Source organism: Pomacea canaliculata, linkage group LG2 (genome assembly GCF_003073045.1).
Source record: "Pomacea canaliculata isolate SZHN2017 linkage group LG2, ASM307304v1, whole genome shotgun sequence".
Lineage (NCBI taxonomy): Eukaryota > Metazoa > Mollusca > Gastropoda > Architaenioglossa > Ampullariidae > Pomacea > Pomacea canaliculata.
The window spans coordinates 3,650,145-3,672,249 of NC_037591.1; the positions used below are offsets into that span (position 1 = coordinate 3,650,145).

General features: G+C 37.5%; 1 protein-coding gene across 1 annotated transcript; it reads left to right on the plus strand.

The window, feature by feature from the left end:
- The first annotated feature begins 1,625 nt into the window (after positions 1 to 1,625).
- LOC112556958 (DIS3-like exonuclease 2) lies at positions 1,626 to 20,970 on the plus strand. The gene is given in 26 exon segments (XM_025226463.1): positions 1,626 to 1,777; positions 2,591 to 2,758; positions 2,973 to 3,895; positions 4,714 to 4,776; positions 5,283 to 5,336; positions 5,804 to 5,905; positions 6,123 to 6,285; positions 7,041 to 7,321; positions 7,669 to 7,816; positions 8,240 to 8,327; positions 8,590 to 8,689; positions 9,113 to 9,266; positions 9,414 to 9,526; positions 11,433 to 11,540; positions 13,258 to 13,279; positions 13,282 to 13,325; positions 13,583 to 13,690; positions 14,088 to 14,224; positions 15,082 to 15,205; positions 15,544 to 15,603; positions 17,269 to 17,355; positions 18,057 to 18,204; positions 18,712 to 18,842; positions 19,058 to 19,162; positions 19,459 to 19,627; positions 20,254 to 20,970. Coding segments are annotated over 24 exon segments (3,462 nt in total). The 5' UTR covers positions 1,626 to 1,777; positions 2,591 to 2,637; the 3' UTR covers positions 19,537 to 19,627; positions 20,254 to 20,970.
- The last annotated feature ends 1,135 nt before the right edge of the window (positions 20,971 to 22,105 follow it).

Sequence of the window (22,105 nt, forward strand, 5' to 3'; positions counted from 1 at the left end):
TAAAAACAACGACTGAAGCTACTTAGAAATATGTACCACACACTCACACAGAGGAAGAAGCAACAGAGAAGATGTTCGTTTTAGTTTCAGAAAAAGAAATTTCTTAGGTCGGAACAAGGAAATTTGAGATTTTACTGTAATTTTATAACAGTAAGACAGAAATATCATCGCCTGTGTATTCATTTGGGATGCTGTTAAAGCAAAAAAATGGATTGTATGCGTGCCACAGTGTTTTCGCCTCTTACATGAAAACAATTTAGAAGTGCAAAGAGCGCTCAAACGCATGCATGAGGACTCAACATCACACGCATAGTTTCATTGCACGACAGCTGTTCATCTCTGCGTAGACGAAGATATTTGTTTCTTTACATTCAGACATGCTGATAAACAAGGTGAATATATCTATGCTCTTTGAGTTTTCTGAATTTGTTTCTTATTAATCGGAACTGGGTAGTCGAGTAGTTAGAGCGCTGACGTCTGAACTAAGAGCACGCTGGTTCGATTCTCGACTAGCACAGCTAATTTCTTCCAGTCGACCTTCCCCTTACTCCAGAGGGTTGGGGAAGGTAAGGCAGTCGACCCAGCTTCCCCTGACTCCAAAGAGGGTTGGGGAAGGTAAGGCAGCAAGAGTGAGGAGATGGGCATCGCCCTCACTTACAGCTGGCCCCGAGAAAAGTGAGGTCTCTAACACCTCACCTCCCAACGACTTGATAAGACTAGGGGATAGCTTTTACCTTACTTTTTTATTCATCAAACCTTACACAATAATGATCTGAAGAGAACCAGATGATCAATAGGTCTGTGCACCACCCAGTCCAGGATATGAAAGCGGCTCGATCTTTCCCCACCCCAGGGAGTTAGGTGCTATGTTTTAGTAGGCTATAGGTAGTTTATAATAGCTATATAAGTATAGTAGTTATATGTGTAAATTGTGTAAATAAATCTATGTCTTTGAACTTATTTACCTGCGTGAGCGTGTCAGTCCGAACGAATGCGAGCGTGTACTTATGCTAGAATTTTAGAAGAAAATTCTCCTTGGGAACTTCCGTCCTCTTTCCTGGAACATCAATGTGGAACGGACTGACAATTGGAGCTAGGGGTCGAGTCTTAGCCTAGCGAGGAACGTGTTCAAGTCCGGCTACAGTACTTTAATAGGTCCATGCTGTTAGCATGGAGTCTACCCCCCCAAAAAAAAACAAACAAAAAAACATAAAAAAACCAACAACAACAAACAAACAAAAATCCTAAACAATTAAATAAAGTTAAGCATCTTCCTACACCACTGTAAAAAGAAATGGATTGGCCCTAGCGCTTTTTTTTTTATAGAAAACTCGGCAAACCGATGGACCAGCCGCAGTGTTTAATTTCAGAAAAGCGAATCAGTCCGGCTACAGAAGGTGACATGACCCGGACCTGCCTGTGGATCGAGAAAGAAACTTATCAGTCCTATTACAATATGTTTACGTGATCATGAGTATCACTAGAATTTGTACGACCTTCATAAATGTGGCAGTTCTTTCTAATTTATTTCTGCTCTTCTCACAGTTTTCTTTCAAATCTGTTACTTTAGGTCACTCAGCTTGAACATGACGCCATGTTTTCGCCTGCGGATTGTCTTCCCCTGCGCAAAGTGTGATGGAGTGATCGCCCTTAACATAAAAAATAAATAGTGGCTTCTGCCGAGAAATACTCTTGTGTAATATAAACGATTTATTTTTCGCATTAAGACCTCAGCGACATTTTCCTATTTTAAGAATAATTTTAGAGCGTTTATCAGGTAATGGCATTTTATTCTTGTACTTTTTGACTTGCGCAGATAAATATTTTAAGGTGCTTTAGTTGCAGTTGCATACCGTTGTTTAAAATGGAAGTAAAATAACGCTACAAACGACCTTATGGAAAAATAGTCGGCGAACAATATATAACAGCTATTTCATAGAGTTGTATTATTCTAAATGGTGAGTGGCAATTGAACTATTTAAAACATGGCTTTTTGAAATGCATACTTGTGGAATTAAAGACAACACATCAGCGTCAACCGACTAAACCTGCCCTCGCCTCTAGTGTCATGACATATTTTAGATGCTGTTGTATTTTTCTTCCTCATTGCAGCATTTCAAATTAAAATGGTGATCAGAATTTTTTTTATTTCAAAAATAAATTATGAATAAACCACATACAAACCGGTTTAGCTAGAAAACAACGAGTAGAAAATAGTAAAGTTGCATCCAAATGATTATAAAAAATAATTTCAGCACTATAGGCGAGCTTATCATGCAATGTCATAGGTTGCTATGACGTACACCCCGAAAACGAAAAAGCTCTGACCCTAAACCTAAAGCAGATCCTAACACAGTAACCCAGGCCCTATTTCTAGCCTTACTCAGCCCTTAATTCTAGCCTAATTCTAGCTTCTTTTTCTAGATTGCAAAAAAAGTACTATGGAATCAGCCCTGCAGTGTCCAGTTGTTCCCAGTTTTTATACCACCAATCAGATTAATATATAATTATTGTTGTATTCAGAGACGTACTAACTCCCTTTCCTCTTGTATGATAATAGTTTTTAAGTCAAATATTATTTTCTTTCCAGATAACGCATTGTGTTCTGTAACCATTTAAACAAAGCACTAGCAAACAATGGAAAACATTGAAATGACAGATACGGAATTCACATCTGAAGGAGCCTCTCTGCAAGTCAGAAAATTTGAAAATCCTAACACGCCACTGAGTCCTGTACATGGTTCTGCTACAGACATAGGTAACTGTGAATCATTTATGCCTTTGTCTGTTTTGCTTATGGTCTGTCGGTAGCATGGTGAGCTGAGTCCATTGAGCAGAGAAATAGTACAATTCTTTAGAAAAAAAACTTGTGAAATTATTTTTCTACAAAGTATTTTGTTTTGCTTGATTTAGGTTTTACTTTAAGACTTAGGATGTGGTGGTACATGCAAGTTTTCTATTAATTTTTTTAGTTCAATCAAAGAACACAAATCAAGCCTTATCTGTGACTGTCTCAATACCTCACAGCATGTATACCTCAGCAGATGCATCAGAGGAACCAGTGTCACAGTCACTGCAGTCTGACAGTGATGAGACAGCCAGCAGTCAGATAGATGTTAACAACGATGATGTCCTGAATGTCCATGTGAATGCAGCTGGGATTCCTGCTCAGGAGGCATCATCTGCTAGTGTGACACAAGGGTCTTCCTCGGCAACAGCCTCTGATGCTATGACACATGAGTTCCCCTCTACAGCAGCCTCTGGTGCAGGCACTGAAGGGACTGTAATAAGTTCCAGCAAAAGGAGACACAAAAAGAAGAAGCGGTCCAGATCAGCACAGCAGCCATCAGGCATTAATACAGTACCGACTATAGCAACAGGTGCAGGTGCATCTGTAGATGTAGAATATGTATCAGACAGTTTACAAAATCTTGTCGTATCAAATTCTAATTCTTTTCAAACTGAATCACCCAAACAAAAGAAAAAGAAGAAGAAAAAATCTAAGAAGACTGCAGAAGTAAATACAGGAGAAACTCATAATCAGGATATTACAGAAAATGGCAAATCAGCAGTGGAACCAACAGCTGAAGTGAAGTTCAGACAGTCTGTTGGAAGAGAGACACAAGGCAAAGACAAAATGGAGCAGCAAGTGTCTCTGATAGAAAGAGGGGCAGTTCAGGACAGAGCAATAAAGAAAGCTGGATGTGCTCTTCCCCAAGAAAAATTGGATGGAAGCTCACCAAAATCTTTCAAAACTGTGAAAGAGACTACACCGTCAGTGCAGTCAGTTCAACATCAGCACACACTGTCACAGCCCAAGAGATATAATAATGACATGAAGGGAGCAGGCAGTCCCTCCAACAACATTAAAAAGCAGCCACACAAGAAATCACATGTGAGTGACATAAATTTTCTGTCATTGCTAAAATTCTCACAATTGATGAATATGAGTGACTGAGACTATGGAATGAATAGTATTTGTGTTCAGATAAAAGTGTCTAAAATGAGCAAACACACAAAAACAGATTAAGTGGTGGGTTTTTTTTTTTTACAGTGTTACCATATTTAAATATAAATCCAAATGACTGAGAATTTAATATGTGAAAAAGTTTTTCAGGAAGTTATTTTAAGCAGTTAATGTATCATTTTTTTTTCAAACATAGATCAACATTATGACTAGACATTCAAGTCACATGTTTAAGTTTATGTGTAATCACATCCATAATCCTCAGTGTATCTTATTTGTACAAATGTGTCTATACATTTTCATTTAAATGCACAAATAGAAATGTGCATGTGTCTTACACTTACACTTGAATAGCCACTAGTTCACAACTGCATGTACATATGTACATATAATATCTTATTTGCCCTTAATGTTAAAGAGCTGATGTATGGGTAAAGGGCAACAACTATGACAATTATAATGTGGCACCATTCTCAGTTTGAACCATTTAGCATGTTTTTTATTTCAGAAATTTCTCTCGTAATAACTCATGTCCTGTGTTGTCCATGTTTAAGATTGTGTGTGTGTTGGTTGAGAGTACTGCAGATGTAGTACAATTGAACACCCATTCCCTATCAGCTGTATCTCATCTTTATGCTCTGGTAATGTCAAGTGTTGGTAACTTGACCATGTGCTGAGATTCCATGCTATACAAGCATGTTGATTATTATATGACATGCTCACAATTCATCATACGTTTCATGCAGTTTGAAGAGTACTGGTCAACAGAAAAGGTGTCTGAAGGACTTAAGCGTGGCACCCTCATTGAAGTAAGTTTTTTGCAACTGCAACATCTTGAAACAATTCCAAAAAGCTGCACATTTGTGTTCAAGTTATTTAGGGATAACAACAACTTTGAAAATTTTTGTTTTTTTCCTTATTGAGAATGACTAATTGTACAAGAATAAAAACATCATTCAGGTCTTCATTGTTTAGAATCCCAGATCCATGCTGGGTTTTGATGACCACACTAATGAGACTGATAGTATACTCTGCCCTCTCATAGCTTATGACGTCACTAGATAAATAGATGCTGCAGCCTTTGTGTACTGATCCATATTGGTTACACATACATTTTTAAGCAAAGAATTCTTTTCAGATTGTAATTTCGAACTCGAGTAATTTGGAATCGGAGTATCATCATTGGTCCAGCTTGTTATTTTGCTTGCTTTTTCCCTTTTAAGTGTGGTCATGTTTATCCAAGTACTATATTTACATAAAGGAAAATAATTAGTTTATATTACATTACAATATTATAATCTTTTTTTTATTTCAGGGGAGAATCAGAATCAATCCAAAGAACTTTGAGGATGCTTATGTCCCTTTGCCAGTAAGTTCTTCATTTAGTCTGTTAACAAAAGAGATTGGTATGCTTGCATCTTTCATATGTTCAAACTGCGTGAATTTGAATTAACACTTCTAGATGGTTTGTTAAAAATGGTATGATTCACAACTTTGCTGCACTTGTCACCTGAGCATGCATTATGTGCTTTGTCACTTTCTTTTAGTAGAGTCTGTACTGTTTTTGATGCCTCTAATAGTTAACATTTTTTAGTTGTTTACCTATGGATCAAACTTGCACAAAAGTTGCTTTTTTTAAAGGAGTTTGGATTTATTTGTAAATATTCATTTGTATGTTTTTGTCTTTGGATAAACTGTGAGTCACCTGTACCAATAAAAAAATGATTTTTTTATTTTTATGGCTCTAACAAAAAAGGGAAATATTTCCTCATAGATTAAAACCTTGAACTACTCTATCAATTTTCCTAATATTTATTAAAGAGTTTTATATTTCAGGATGGCTCAGCAGATGTATACATATCAGGCACAGTAAATCGTAATCGGGCTCTGAATGGAGATGTGGTAGCTGTTCTACTTTTAGATCGGGAAAGCTGGCGAGTATGTAATCAGACTTTAATTTTTGTTTACTTTTCATGCTTGTGAGTGTTTGTATACAAGCTTTCATATACCTGAGGATGTTTGTGCATATGGACATGAGTGTATGTACTTGAGTAGGAAGAGTATATATATACTATAGTCTAGTTGTATGCATAAAGTTTGTTTTGTATCTAACATCTAACAAGGAGTTCTGCATACTTTGAGATGTCTGCTTCAGGTATATGAAAGTGAACTTCAGGATTATGAGGGGAAGAACAGTCCCATGGCACAAGAGACAAATGATGCTGAGATGAAAGAGGCTATGGATGCTCATGATGGCCCTGATGTTGTAATTGAGGAGGAGGAGACAGTTGACCTTGACAAGTCTGGGCAACCTATTGGTGAGCTGGTGCTTGTCTCTGAATGAACGTAGAAAACACATGCTTGACTGAGTCTAGCAAAACATCTTGGAATAAACCTAGTGCAGTGCAATGGAAAAAAGGGTGAATTATTGGTAATTCAGGATTAACTGTTGTTGTTTTTTTTTTTTTTGGTTGAGCCATATGCTTCAATCACGTTTTTCTTCTTTTGTTAAAGAATAGTTAATACTTTCACCAAAAAGATCTTAGTTTTCACTTTCAGTTAGGGACCAAAATTCATTGTTTCAATCTTTAGAAACTACCAAGAACATATCCACCATCTACCCACTATGGAATCCTGTAAATGTGCACTGAAAACGCTCCTCTTCCATAAACATTACTCCGAACACCCTTTCCCACCATGCTAGTAGTCCTTTTTCACACTGTTCCCTGCTCATCTTTATCATGATACTCTCAGTTCTTGTCATTTGGTTCCTCTTTGCGTTTTCTGTATTTGTTTTTATTTATCATTAGTACTGTTGTTTATTCTTTCTTAGTTCCTGTGAAAATTATTTTCCTGTCCCTCGTATGCTGTCCATGTCTCTTTCTTGTTCTGAGGTGCTAAGAGCATGCTCTTTAGGAGTGTGAGCATGCGCTTTACAAATTTTGCATATATTATTATTATTAAAGCAATTTGTATAGCTGTCCCTTCCCTGCTAGGCATATAAGAATATAATGTACAAGTGTATACACTGTTGGACATGAACTGCAGACTAATGAAAGTTTTGTTTGTGCAGAGAGCACCCGAGTGGTGAACAAGAGTCCTGTGCAGCCAGCTTTAGTGACACCCAAAAAGCCAGTGGAGGAGGGATCACCTTTAGCCAGCACACTTAGTCCTAACAAAAGCAGGCACAATCGCAGCTACATGTCTGTAAAAGATATCATAAGCAAAGGCAGCCCAGTGGCTAGGCAGCTCTTTCAGTCAGAAATCAGTGCTTTAGATGGGGAATCCACATCTAATACCTCCATAAAAAAAGAAGTGGTCAACATGAACCGCTTGGTGCAGAAGACTGGAAAAGTAAGCAATAAAAAAAAGAATGTACTGTTACTGCATAGAAAATACGGCATCTTTCTTTAAGGGAAATACATTTGTAGATATTTATCTGTTGTCATGAGCAAAAAGTGCAGTGGTGATTGTTCTGTTGATCTGGTACTTTGTGTGCATTCTGATCAGTTTTCTGCTGGCCTCTTTATAAAAAATGAATCATCTGGTGGACGAGAAGTTTAATTTTTAATACTTTCTTTTTTTTTTCCTTTTTGTATCTTGCATAATCCACCTTTTATTTCTCTATCTCTGATAAGTTGCATTATGATTGTTGCCAGATTTGACCAATCCTTGTTTTCTGAGAGATTTTTGATTTTCAGGTGGTTGCTATTATTGAGAAGAAGCATTCTCGTGCCAGCAGTGGCAGCTTACGGATCTTCCATGCCAAGAACCCAAATTATTTTCTCTTTTCTCCTGTGGACTCGCGGGTCCCACGCATGATGATTCCTGCAAATGAGGCTCCACCAGGTGAGATTAGGCCTTCTTTATGTCTGGTGTCCACGTGTTCATTTGTTAGCAGACATTTAGGCTGCTATGAATATTTTAAACATTTTCATTTCAATTATCAAACCATGCATTCAACAGATTGACTTTAGTTCTGTCAAATTTTACCTTAGCATAATCCATTCAATAAGGCTTTTCTGAGATGTTCTAAACCTCATTTCAAAAGCTTGTGACTGTATTATGGTATAATTCTGGATTATCTTTCATTTTCCTAAATTTTCAGAGTGAGATTGCATTATTTTGGATGTTACACTTACCTCAACAGTCTTTAAAATATCCAGCTTTCATCGTGCTTGTACAATTTTGAAGTGGTAAACATCATAAAATGGCAATAAATGTTCCATAGTCAGTTAGTTAACAATGCTGCGTATTCATGTGTATCTGCAGGTTTTAAAGAGAGGCCAGAGGATTTTGCCAACATTCTATACATTGCTCGCATTGCTGAGTGGTCTGCACACAGCAAGTTTCCAAGAGGGTACTTAATTCTTTTACACCTTTATTTTGTATTATATACTTGTGATTGCTTGTGTGATAGGTATTTGGTTTTTATCATTTTTATCATTTCAATTTTGTAAGAAATTTTTTTTTCATGTCTTGATTGGGTCAGCGTGCAACCACCTCAGCAAAACCATCACATTATGGACCATACTAATTTTCTGTACCCGTCTGAAAAAAAAAAGTTAAAAATAATTACATAATGAAGCTTGCATATTTCACTCATTATTCTGTGTTTGCAGTGCACTGGCCAGAAGTTTAGGGGAAGCTGGGCAGATTGAACCTCAAACTGAAGCTATTCTGATGGAGAATGATGTTGACAGCACAGAATTCTCTCAAGAGGTGAGGAGTGAGATTTCTTAGACAGGTGTTTTTGGTATTCTAAAAAAAAAAAGTGTCTATCTTGTTCAGAAGGCTCCTATGCCAAAGTGCAACTGCTTGTCATCCAGTACGTTTATCTTCTGGGTAAGATGGCCTTATTGGAATGATGCCATCAAAAGATCTTAAATAGATCATGTCTACATCTCTAACTTGATTTATTGAATGATGTCCTTTTAATGTGCTTCATTCCAGATTAATATACCTCTCGTTTTGTTTGTTTCCATATGTATTCAGTTTATATCATATTTAACATTACAATTTTTGCAAAATGTTTTAATGTTTTCTTTCTGTTTCTTGACTGCAGAATGCTGCTGATATTAATTTGCCCAATTTTTAAACTTTTTTTTTTTTTTTTTGAAGAATAAATTTTCTTTGGTTATTAAGATCTTAGCCTGCCTTCCAAAAGAATCTCCATGGACCATACCTGAAGCAGAGCTGCAGTGGCGTAAAGACTTCCGAAGCGAGTGTGTTTTTACCATTGATCCTTCAACTGCTCGAGATCTGGATGATGCCCTTTCATGCAAAGATCTTGGAAATGGTAGGTGACTGACTTTTATCTTAGGATAAGAGTGGCAAGTAGTTGAATCTGGGGAGACAGGAAGAGTGCTGAAGTCTATTAAGTGTTTAGTGTTTGAGGGTGAAACCCTGTCTGAAGCATATTTGTTCACTTGGTCATTCCACACAGGTCAGTACGAAGTTGGTGTCCACATTGCTGATGTCAGTTACTTTGTAAAAGAAAACACAAAACTGGATAAGGTGGCAGCCAGCCGTGCCACCAGTGTCTATCTTGTTCAGAAGGTAAATTGTCTTGAATACCAGCAGAAAAATAGAAAAGGGGATTTATTTGAAGAAAATGATTATATATTCACAAAATCAGATATTGGTCTTTACCTATGTTAACTGTTAGTTTGAGAAACACTTTACTTTTTCAAGCCTTTATTTATTTTGTTCAAGTTTCAACTAAGCTTATTTGAAAATCAGGTTGTAAATGGAAACTTACACATGGTGGTTAGAGAATAAGGAAATGAAACTTTCCTTATAAATTATCTTGCTTCATTGCTTACAAGATGACCCAACGATTATGCTCCTAGTCAGTAGGATTAGTTCCCTAGCCACTAGAGTCCCTGCTGAATTTAGGTGCATATGCTTTAGACTTCTATAAAAAAAATCTCTGGAAAAGAGAGTTCGGCAGTTGCCAACCCCCATATGCAGATGCAGGGAAGGATGGAAGGTAACTCGCTTTGTTGTGTGGTAAGTATTGAGAAAGATAATTTAAAAGGGCAATTTCATTTCTGTTAACTTTACCAGACAACCCAATTTTAGGAGAATACCTATTAGGAGATGGGTTTTGCTACAAACCTTCCTTGCTGACTAGGCAACATGCAGTAAAGTTAAGACCCTGTCAGGCTGTGCTGCCAAAATAGGGCTGACCAGATGCAGAACAGCAGAAAAGGCAAACAGAATACAGAGGTAGAATGAACCAAAGTTAGAGTCACAATGCCACCTGATAGAGGACATGATGTTCCACAGACCCACATTCTTATGGAAGGCAAGGCTAGCAGCTATCACCCGCACCTCATGCACTTGAACTGAAATGTGCAAGATACTGAAGGTGACAAGCGTTCTTATGACAGCCTTAATCCAGAAGGACAAGGTCTATGAAGATATATATGGGATAACTGAGACTGTCTATCTTGAAGAGGACAGAACCGATACGGTGAAATCCTCTGTGACATTGAGGTGGGAACCAGGGGAGGAGGGAGGCAGCCGGCCCTTCAAAAAAGATACTGAGGAGGCAAGAATGTGAATGTTGTTTACTGTAAGCATGGAGTTTAACACCACTCCTCCCAAAAGCCAAGCATCTTCCTACGCCACTGAGTAGGTCTTTGGATGCATCAAGTCATTGCCATAGGAATGGAAGAACTGGCCACTGTTTACCACATAGAGATTGCAATCGCATGCCACAAGGGGAGGAGTGATATCTGAAGTCATGCTCAAGCTATCTTTTACTGAGATGTCAGGAAAGCATAAGTTTTGATTGGATGGTAAGGGTTTGCTCTCGAAGAAGAGACACCTGGTTGTGTAAGGTCTGGATATGCATTACCAGATAAAGTTCTGAGATGGGGTGCCGTTTAGATTTGTGTAAGCTGATTAGCCAACCCAGATCCTTTGGTCACTAGAGACAGACATCCCTGTCTTGCAAGAGGATGTTAGGACATAGCAGCAAGTTATCGAGGTTGGCTGGAAGGTTGGTTGAGGTGTGGTCAAATAGCTGCAAGGGTGATGTTGATCACTCTGGTGAAGGCCTACAGTGTGTCAGATCAAAAGAAAGGGCTACAATGTGACAAACACAAGCAGCACAGCATGCAGAGTGGTTGAAAAGTAGCTTGAAATCTTCCATCTCTTCTGTTTTATAGATGTAAAAACAAGCACAGCCCAGGCGAACAGCTGACAAGTGCATGAAGTCAGGCAAGAGTAAGCAAGCTAAAGAGCATGATGACCATGAAAATGAGAAGACAGTTGAGCTCTCATGCAAATTTTTTTTAGAGATTTAGGGGGGATGCACCTTAATTTGTTGAAACCTCTAACAGCCAGGGTCAATAGTTTGCTTTGTTAAAAATGAGATGTGGCCCCTAAGCTCATGATGGTCAGGCAGTCTAGTAAAATTAATGGAGAAACAACTTTTTTTCTGCTTATTTTTCAGGTCATTCCCATGTTGCCACAACTGCTTTGTGAACAGCTCTGCAGTCTAAACCCTGATGAAGATCGACTAACATTCTCTGTTGTTTGGAAGATGACAGAAAAAGGAGAAGTAATATTAATTGATCCACAATGTTAACATAAGCTGCTTTTAGTGACTATGTACTTAAAGGTTCATGTGTTTGTAAATGATTTAGAGGAAAAGAAACAAAATCAAATCAATGAGCCAACCAATTAGAGTACTTTAGTCTAGATGTATGTATAATGATGATGATGATGATGACGATGATGATGATGGGGTCTTATAACGCGCAAAATCCGTATCATGGAGAAACGCTATATATTCAGTATATATACTGTATATTCAGTTATTTAGCTAAATCACTTTTGGTAAAAGTGCAGCCATTATAAAGTGTGCCAAATAAAGATGATGGAAAGATGCAATTATGAATCTAGTCCCCTCTGAGTTAATTTTCCATTAACAAGTAATATTTTCAACCTGAACTTTGATGTAGAGAGTTAGGTTATAGAGACCATGACCATGGGAACACACTGAATCATAAAAAGTAAAATATCAGTGACAGGAGGATAAATCAAAATAAAATTTGTAATGTGCAGAAATAGACTTTTCCCTGAATTTATTCTGACAGACTGTTTTTTCATAAATGCAAAATAAACTAAATGTACCATCTAAAATCTAGAAATTGTTTTGTTTGTTAATTAACCCAAAATATACGATCATTTTACACTTTAGATTTTCTGATATGCTTGTGGTGTCTTTGGTTTGAAACATCCATGTTGAAGTCAACATGCTAATTGTTGATCATAAAGGAACTATGAGTGCCTTGGTCCAAAAGAAATCAAGTATCATCTCCTTAGCTGTCCATACAACAATTTTAATGTTGTCATTAAACATGAATCAGCAAATCATCATACTCCAACTCTGTAGGCTACCTTACTACATCGAAGTTTTAAATAAACTTCAAATAGTTATGTCAGGAAATTTTAGGACTTTGACAGATGGGTTTAAACTTGTCAAAAATGACTAATGAGAAAGGAGGTGTGAACAAATGCTGCTGCTTAACTTGACAGTCCACTGTGTTCATTAGATCAGTGGTGGGGAATCTTTTTTCCGCTTAGGGCCATTTTAATATTGATAACATCATTGCAGACCATAAAAGATTAGTTACTTAAAAATTAGCCATAGTACATTTGGTCGAGCTGTTGCTTCATCACAGTGTGTTCACTAACACTTTTGCAACAGCTTGCCTGGCACTAAATCGGTACAACACAACCAGACAGGGTGCAGACAACCAACGAGAAGCATGCATATCTGTCCCGCTGTATTCTCATATGTGTTATGTCTATTCCATAATGGACGTTCCTTGCTTGTTCTTAAAAATGTGTTATTATTATGAATTATGTAAGATAAATTTGTGTTGCTGTGGGAAAAAAAGCCTCTAAATTTATTAAATTTCTAGTCCTGTCTGTGGTTGCCTTGGCAGGCCCAGACAAATGATTTTGTAGGCAATGTACAGCCCACAGACTGGACTTTCCCCACTCCAGCATGAGATGGATACACAACATGGGAAGCATGTGGCTTGAGATATAAACATGCAGTCCAAGAACAGCAGCTTATTTTGTGTTGTGGGAAATTGTTGCTGTTCTGTCTCCTCTGCTGTGTGCTGCTCATAAATATGCACACATACACACATTCACATGCAGAAGCACTTAATCTCTTGCAGTTTCTTGTAACATTTGAAAACAATAACTGACGGTCAGGAGAGGCTTATTTAACATTGCATTGTCTCTGTTTGATTCCTCTCTAGATCTTGGAAGAATGGTTTGGCCGTCTGTTATACGTTCATGCGTAAAGCTCAGTTACGATCATGCACAGGTACAAGTGGTGTTCTATATATCTTTTAAAATCTTATTGCTGTTGATACCATAGTAAGAACAAGACTTGAGAGATAAACAAGCATGTGAAGTACACATAATGGAAGAAATGTTATGAAAAATAATCAGTTGATATGAGGCTGTGAAATCTTGAGTTTATTTGATGGAGGCATTAGTATCTTTTTATTTAGTCACTCTGTTTATGATCATTGCTTGGATTCAATATTTATTATTAAATTGTTTGTTTTGTGTAACTAGGGCTTTATTGAGCAGCCGGAGAGAGAATGGACTGTTGATGAATTGCCACATATTTCCGATGGTTTCACTATTGCAGACATCAAAACTCGTGTTCTAACAATGAATAAGGTTTGACCTTTCTTTGTGTGTGTGTTATTTTCTGAATAAGAACTTAATTTATGATATTAGGAAGTTTACGTTGAAAGCATATAGTTTATGTTTTCTCCTCCATCACATTCTTTATTTCACAGAATATCTGCAGTTAGCCACCATTTCTATAGTTATAACATCATGGCCATCCTTTCTTTACCAGTCAGATTGTATTCTCTTAGTGTTTTTTTAGCCTCAGAAATTAAAAAATGTTTAAATTGTCTGTGTATTCTCTTCGTTTGTTTGTGTCTTTGTATAACAGCAGAATTATAAAAACCAGAATGTGACAAAAGGTGTGGCGGAACATGTCTGTGATAGTGAAAAACATGACACATGACATTATGCAAACTCATAGGTTTGAATGTGGGTTCAACAGATAGCCCAATCCATGCGCAGAGCAAGATTTGACAGTGGAGCTTTACGGCTTGACCAAGTCAAGATACAGTTCACCTTAGACAAAACTACTGGTCTGCCAGATGCATATTTTGTTCACGAGCAGCGTGATAGCAATAAGTAAGTATCAGAGTGAAGATGACTTTGTGTTTATTAAAAATAATTAATTACATTTAAATTCTTTTCTATCAAATGACAGTTTTGATGCTTTTATTCGGCTTTGAGGCTATCACTTTATGACTGGTTTATTGTATTTCTTGCTTATCTTGTCACTTAAGGGAGAATAGCCACATAAGCATGATTTTCTCTTCTAAAGCATACAAATCTGCATAACAGCCAAACAGTGTGTGCAATTTCCAACAGAAACTGGTGCTTCAAAACATTTTTATTAAATTTGAATCAGCATTTCTCTGGAGAAAAGTATGTGTGATGCACATCATGACACCTCCATGATTATTGGAGGAAGACAACTATTGAACCTACATGTTGCTGATGAAAAACATGCTTGCTGACAGTGTGAACACATACAGGATGAAAAAAGAATAATGGTGAACACCATTGGAAAAGGAAAAGCTAAGATTAGGGTTCGGGTTAACTGTCCAGAGTAGTGCCCCTTCAGCACCAGTCATTCTTTGAGACTGGCGGTGTGCCTGCACCAAAGTAAGAGTAAGAAAGTAAAATGCCATCTTGCACCGGGTGCATCTCTGCAGCAGCATATAAGCCATTATTTGATGACTGTGGTCCACACATGCCCATGTATTTGTTGTCATCTGCAATAGCCAGAGCTTTTTCTTGCTTTCTGTTCGGGACCCACTGTTCAATATCTGGGGCTTGAGTATGATTGTCAAAACCACCTCGTAAACTGTCAAGGAAACCCTCTCTCACCAAGGACACAGTGCCTCAGTAATAACATTAAGCTGCTGAGGGGGGCATTATGCAATACAGGTTTTGTGATATATGTGGTTATTGATATGCAGACTTGTGGAGGAGTTTATGTTGCTGGCCAACATGGCTGTGGCTCACAAGATCAAATCAGCTTTTCGTGACAAGGCTGTCCTCAGGAGACATCCACCACCACAGTCACGTATGATTGATGAATTGGTGAGTCTCTTTGACTTGTGCTTAATCTAAAGACAGTAAAGTGACAGCTGCTGATGGATTTTGTTGCATTAGGCAAAAACACTAGAATAATAATTCCAGTTATACTATTTTTACTTTGTTTTGGCTAGAATGAGTGTAACCTTTTTGGTCCAGCAAAGGCTGTATCTTAAAATATATATTTTTTATCTTCCGGTTATGCATTCTAAAGTGCTGATAAAGTTGGTTTTTTTAAGGGGTGGATGGTTTTTATTTATCATCCAGTTTCACTGTGCACAATAAAGTCCTGTTACAGTAATTTATGTTTTTACAATAATTCTTACATAGTGCTCTGATTTCAGAAAGAAACATGTGAAAGTCTGGGTTTTCCCTTGGAAGTGAAGACAGCAAAAGACATCCAGGTAGGATGATCTGTTGAAAGTTGATTTATTTACTTGCTTCCATCTGAGAGAGAGCTGTGGTTCAAAGGAGAAACCTCCCAATAGCCACCCTCCCTGTGAATTATGTTAGAAAAATAGTGTACTTCAAACAAGATCTGAATCCAAAATGTTAAAGTGTGATTTAGAAAACATTGCAGTTTATTATCAGTTTACCTAAATGTTGAAACTCTTCTATTAATCTGCTTTTTCAAAATATTAACATGATAGAGAATATGACACACTATTCTTGTAGCTAATATTGCTAAAAGTTCATATCTAAAGGGAATGTATATAGAGCGCCTAAATCATTTAGGCATTATTTTTCCTTTGTTACTCTGAGCTATTTGTATGAACCATTTTTCCAGCTTCTTGGTTGTGTGTGGTTTGAGACCTTTCTTTAATTCTTTCATTAAACAGCCACATGACAACATTCAGTTAACAATAATGTGTTTTTAATCTTATTATAATATATACTTTTTTGTTGATTTCCTGAAAAGAACAGATTTTTCAAACTTTGTTATGCTTGACCCATTTCTGCCAATAAATATCTCGCAGTGTTTCAATTAATTTATTAGATTTCTTTAATGTAGATTTGCTACATGAAGTCTAAGTAAATCCACTTTGGCCTTAGAAATGTTTCATATTGGAGAGTGATTTCCCTTCTCCTAACTTGTTAGTGTTACTTTTCATCTCCTCTGTTGATCTGTGTCAAGTGTTGAGCATAATATCAATCTGTGAATTTGTTATGCCATTTACTATGTTCGTTGATGGATTTATGTGTTGCAACTTTTCTTCTTTTCTGAATAATTTTATTTCTTCTGCCATCTTCACCATCCTGCGGTAGCTTAGAATTTAGATCTGTGCATCAGCAGTGTTCTTTTGGTATTGCGATGTCTCATCAAGCTTCATGCTCATTGGAGATGGTCTGATGTGGCAGACATTGTGCTTATCCAGGAGGATGATCTTGCAATGACTGTTTGCTCTAACAGCTGTTGTGTGGGTTGAATGTTTCTGTCTGCAAAGGCTGGGCCACAGCACCAGGTATTGTGCTTTGAGCTTTTTTACAAGTGTCCTAATAACTTTTCAGCTACATTTCAAATGTTTTATTGAAGATTTCATGCAGTCCTTTGCCGACCATACTGACTTTGCTGATGCCATTCTTCTTCTTCATGAGTGACTTCATCACATGGGCACACAGGAGTCTCTTTGTTTAGAGACCAATGTTCAGGATTTTTATGTCTTGTTTTGTTTTGTATTTTGTTGGGTTTTTGGTTATTTTTTTAGGCACTTTGAACCTACGTTTGGTGGGTAAAGCGCTGCCTTAATCAACTTTATTTGTATTTTGCTGTGCATTGCGTCTACATGTTTATGCAGTGCATTTGATGCCTGTCCTAAACTGGCGTGGTCGTGCGCCTATATTTATATAAACCGCTATATAAATGTGTCTGATGAGTCTGGCTGATGCTGGAGTGAGGTGCTATATAAGATGTGCTTACTATTATTATAATATGAAAAAAAATGCATTTCATATTGCTTTATCTTGTAACTGGAACAAAGAAATTCTGCTAACGATTGTGATAATGGGAACTTTGAACTTGTGTGTTTTGTTAGAGGCTGTAATGACATCGATGTTTGTCTTATTAACAGAAATCTCTGGAACTCTACACAGGAGAGGATGAGCTGTCTAAACATAAGTTGCAGATTCTGGTAGCTATGTGCTCCAAGCCCATGCAGGCAAGTTATTTTATTGTGTCTCAGTCAGCCATACCAGATGAGTTCCTTACTTTGAGCCATTTGTTTTTGAGTAGGCTTTGTAGCTATGTGGTCCCCTTCAAAAGAGAAGGTTGGTAGTTTGAGGCTGATAGGACCAGAGACTGGAAACAGGATATTTGCCCTATGTTTTCTAAAATACACCTTCAGATCATTTAACGCTCAACTGTAGACTCACCTTGCCATGGCTGCCAAACTTTACTGTTATCCTTTTGATACGCTGTTTTTATGGCATTCTTGTGTGCAGCATTCTATTGTTTCTTTGTTTTTCTTGCTGGTGTTATATCTATATTTTTTTTTATATGTTTGGTCTGTGTGATATAAACAATTTCAGTCTGTGGTTAGATCTTATTTTTGTTTAATAAACGTTTAAAGCACATTAAGTCTCCTGTACCCTGGAGAAATCCACTATATAAATTAGCCTTATATTATTATTGCTTTACTCCAGGGCATCTCTACCACTGCTTAATTACAGTAAAGAAACAACTGTGGGTTCTGTTTTCAACAGTGATGATAAGATGCTTTCCCTTGATTTCTCTGTTGTCCAGGAGCAATAACTTACTGTCGTTATGTGAAGTTCCATGTATAGCTTTGCTCTTTATGGATACATGTGAGATATTCTTTCAGTATAGCCTTGATGACAGATATGAACTTGCATGTGACAGATGGCCAGATATTTCTGCTGTGGCATGCTGGCTGATGAGGCTATGTACCATCATTATGCTCTCAATGTGCCGCTCTACACCCACTTCACGTCCCCCATCCGCAGGTACCCGGATATCCTTGTTCACCGCACATTAGCTGCTGCTCTTGGTAAGTGACCTTGATTTTGTTTCTGTTGAGCAATAGACAGTTGAGAAAAAAAGCTGCATTTACAACGAAACAATATTACTATGACAGATGATCTGTGTTTGGAGCAATGGACAATCAGTGAATCATTTCTGTCATGCGTAATTATGTTCTTTAATACAGAGTATATTGACTTTGAACTGAGAAATAGGATAATCAACAAATAGTATCATATTAGTGAATATGTTTATGTCAATAATATTACAAATTCTGTGAGATCAAGATAAGACTAAGCAGTCTTCCCTCTGGGGAGCTATCTACTGATGAGTTATAACAAAAGTAAGGTAATGTGTATTTAAAGATTAATTCTCAAGATCTCTAGAGTAAAAAATCAAAACTTTAGATCCAAACACAAAACAGTTCTTGCGTGAATTCTGCTTTAAAAGTTCTTTGAAATAACAATGTAAATTCAAATCAGTACCATCATACAGTTTTGCAGTTCCTGTGTTCTTAGTCATTTTTGTGTGACAGAATACTGTGAAGTGACTGAGTTATCATCCCAGGAGCTTCACCTCATTGCTGATCATTGTAATGATAAGAAGACCAATGCCAAACGTGCATCAGAACTAAGCAATGAGTTGTACTTCTCCGTCTTTGTCAAGGTGATACAGCAAGATTTTTAGGAAAACTTGTTTTAGTTAACTAGTAATTTTTTAATGTTCTGTTAACAGTGTGTTGCTTTTTCACTTGTTTTGCACAGTGCTTATATTGTGTTTCCTATGCTTTGCTTTCTTGCTGCATTTATTTAGATGCTACTAGCAGAAGATTTTGTCTATGGTACACAAAATATAATGCTTTGTCATATTTTTTTCTGCAGGAGGCAGGACCTCTGGAGGAGAAAGGCATGGTGATGTCAGTGTTAGACAAATCATTTGATGTTTTTGTTTTGAAGTTTGGAGTGGTAAAGCGAGTCTATTGCGAGGTAATGATGGTACATCACTAAATCTTTTGCCCTAGATTTATATGATTATCAACATAATGAATTTAAGACCAGTGACTTTTGTAGCTGCTATATTTACTTAAATTTTGAGCTTTTTATAGTGGAAATTTAAAAAAACTGTTTCTGTTTTTAAGTTATCTGTGAAAACTGAAGCAATGTTTACTAGCAAAGTAACCCATGTTTTAAGTCACATTTTAACCTACATTATTTATTAGTTTGTATCACTGATAAGTTTTGAAGTAAGTCAGGTGTTGTAGATGAGCAAACTTTTCTTGCAGAAATTACCTCTTGTGGATTTTTCATTCTACAAAAAGGGAAAAGCGCACAGAGCTCATCTTGAATTGGAAACCAGATGACAGCTGCACACAATCAGTAAAACAGTGTTTATCCATATTTTCTACAGTGCAGTGTGTGCTTAAGTCAGATGGAGAGGGCCTAAAGTGGTCTGTAAGTAACAATTTTGCATATACACATGTAGGATTTCCACAATAATGGAATAAGTGTTCGTGTATTGGTGTAAATGTGGGAGTGAGTTTACAGAAGTGGGTGAATTGTGTGTGGGTGAGTGTTCACAGAACTGTTAATGTGTGCACAACAGAGTTCTTGCATGAATGTGTGTCTGTGCACATAAATGGGGGACTGTATGTATGTAAATATGTGCATGCCAGTTTGTGGATGTGTATGGGTGAGTGTGTGGATGTGGATGGGTGAGTGTGTGAATATGAATGTTTGTGTGCACTATGACTGTGTTTGTATGACTGCGTGTGTGTGTGGGCACACATGTGCATGCCTAATTGCTCAAGTGAGAGAGAGAGGGCCTGAGATTATGTAAGGAAGAGAAGTGATCTGTGTAAATGAGCGTGAGAGAGAGTGGGCATGTTTGTCTCTCTGTGTATGTATGTGCGTTAATGTGTGTGTGTATATAATATATGTGCATGTGCACGAGGAGTTGAGGTATGGGGTGAGGGACAGTAGGAAAGTTTTGCCTGCCAGCCTTTGATGTGTCAGTCTTTCGAGAATCCTGCCCAGTTTCCAAAGTTCTTGACCAGGATATTCTCCTTATTTTGTTTTAGGCCTTCATTCAAAGACCACCAGAATAGAGTTTCTGAAAGCGCTAGGGTTCAGATCCAACAGCCAGCATCTTGTGTTTCAACTACTGTGATCTATGCCATTGGCAGCATCTGTGAACACAAGGGCATTAGTACTAATTTCTTTCACAATGTGACTGTTTCCACGTAAGCTTGAATGTTTCAGAGACTTAAATCATTAAAGGCATTTTGAACAGCATACCTTGTGATTATTATATGAATGTAACATCATGACATCACAGAACATCTTGACATCTGGCTATTAATGTGGCAGCTTATGTGTCTTGTTAGCATGTCAGATATGAACTCGCAGAATTTGTGTGATAGAGATAAGAGGTGAAAGTAAGGTGCTAGGTGCAATTGGTGTTTTAATAAAACATTGAGTTTTATCTATGTGTATATAATGTAGGATCAGCTAATGCAGCTTCTGTATGGCCTGTTTGATTGTGTCCGTATCAATCTGGTTTTGGACAGAGGTGATCTCATCTTTATAAACAATAATCTGTTAATTGTAAGTAGCTTTCCACCATGCTCATAATTGTGTGTGTGAGAAAGAGAGAACTATTTGCACATATTGTAGTTTAAATAAATATTTTCTGGTTTTTAAAAATAGTAACAAAAATTAAACACTACTGTACTTCTGTGAATGAATGGGAGCAGTGCTCTGCAGAAGTTTTTTTAATAAAAGCATCCTGAAGCTGCCTTTTGGTTTTTTGTTATATCACCCTCATTAGAGGGAATGAAGTCTTAGGATTTTAAAAGTTTCAGATATTGCTTCTGCATTTCTGCCCAGCCAGCACCCGCTGTTCCAGGTTATTGAAGTTTATCGTCGCCAGCCAGGTGTATCTGCCTCGTAAGCCCTCGCTGTTCAGGAGTTTGCCAGTGGGTATCTCGTAAACAGGTGTGTCCGCCTCGTAGACACTCGCTGAATCACCTGGCTGACGATACTCTTCCAATCGTCGTTCCTTTCCTGGTTAATTCCTTGTCCATAGGTAATTACGTCTGCCACCTGTCATCTGCCATCATGGTGTCGGTGAAGTGAGATTTGAAAACACATAAAATTCAGAGATTTCGAAAATTTAAAGCTAGGCAAACACAAAAATAGACAGTAGATACTAGAGGAGAATCTAACGTGAAACAAATTTTAGGAAGTAGAAAACAGTACGAGCAGTAAGATAATTAGTTATAATAATTAGTAATAATAATTAGAATTATTGCAAAAGTCGAGGATGTAAGAAAATATGCAAAAGAAAATGCAGAACTTTGTGTCATGAAGTTCATACGCATTAAAGCACATGCTGCTTACACAGCCGCATGAACACACACCCACTCGCTCAGGTACACGCGGCACAAGCGTACCTAGCAAACCTTTGATGAACGTAGACCACAACAAAGACGAAATGAACAAGAAGTTTAATCACTTCTAGATAAAAATGATTGGAGAAATGCATATATGCGTGCGCGTACAAACACACAAACACGCGCGCGCAAGAAAACGGGGGACTACCCCATCCCAAAAAGAAGTAATGATAGGCTAGTAAGGGAGGATAATAAAAAAAAAGCGCCGGCACAGTTCTGTCAGAGTTCTTGCCCCTGAAGCCTGCAAGACTAAAGTGAGATCTCGAACACCGTGAACTCTGTTGACCCTGCTTCCTTCAGTTTCTTATACGGCGCTCTCGTGCTGACCGCCACTACACTCACTGTCCATCCCACGTCCACAGTCCCTGCGGCATCTTTGACTACACGACGAGAAAGAGAAAGGCGGACATAGAAACATGTATACATATTACATATATGACACGCAAAGGCAGTCAGTTAGGGGTCAACACCCTAAACT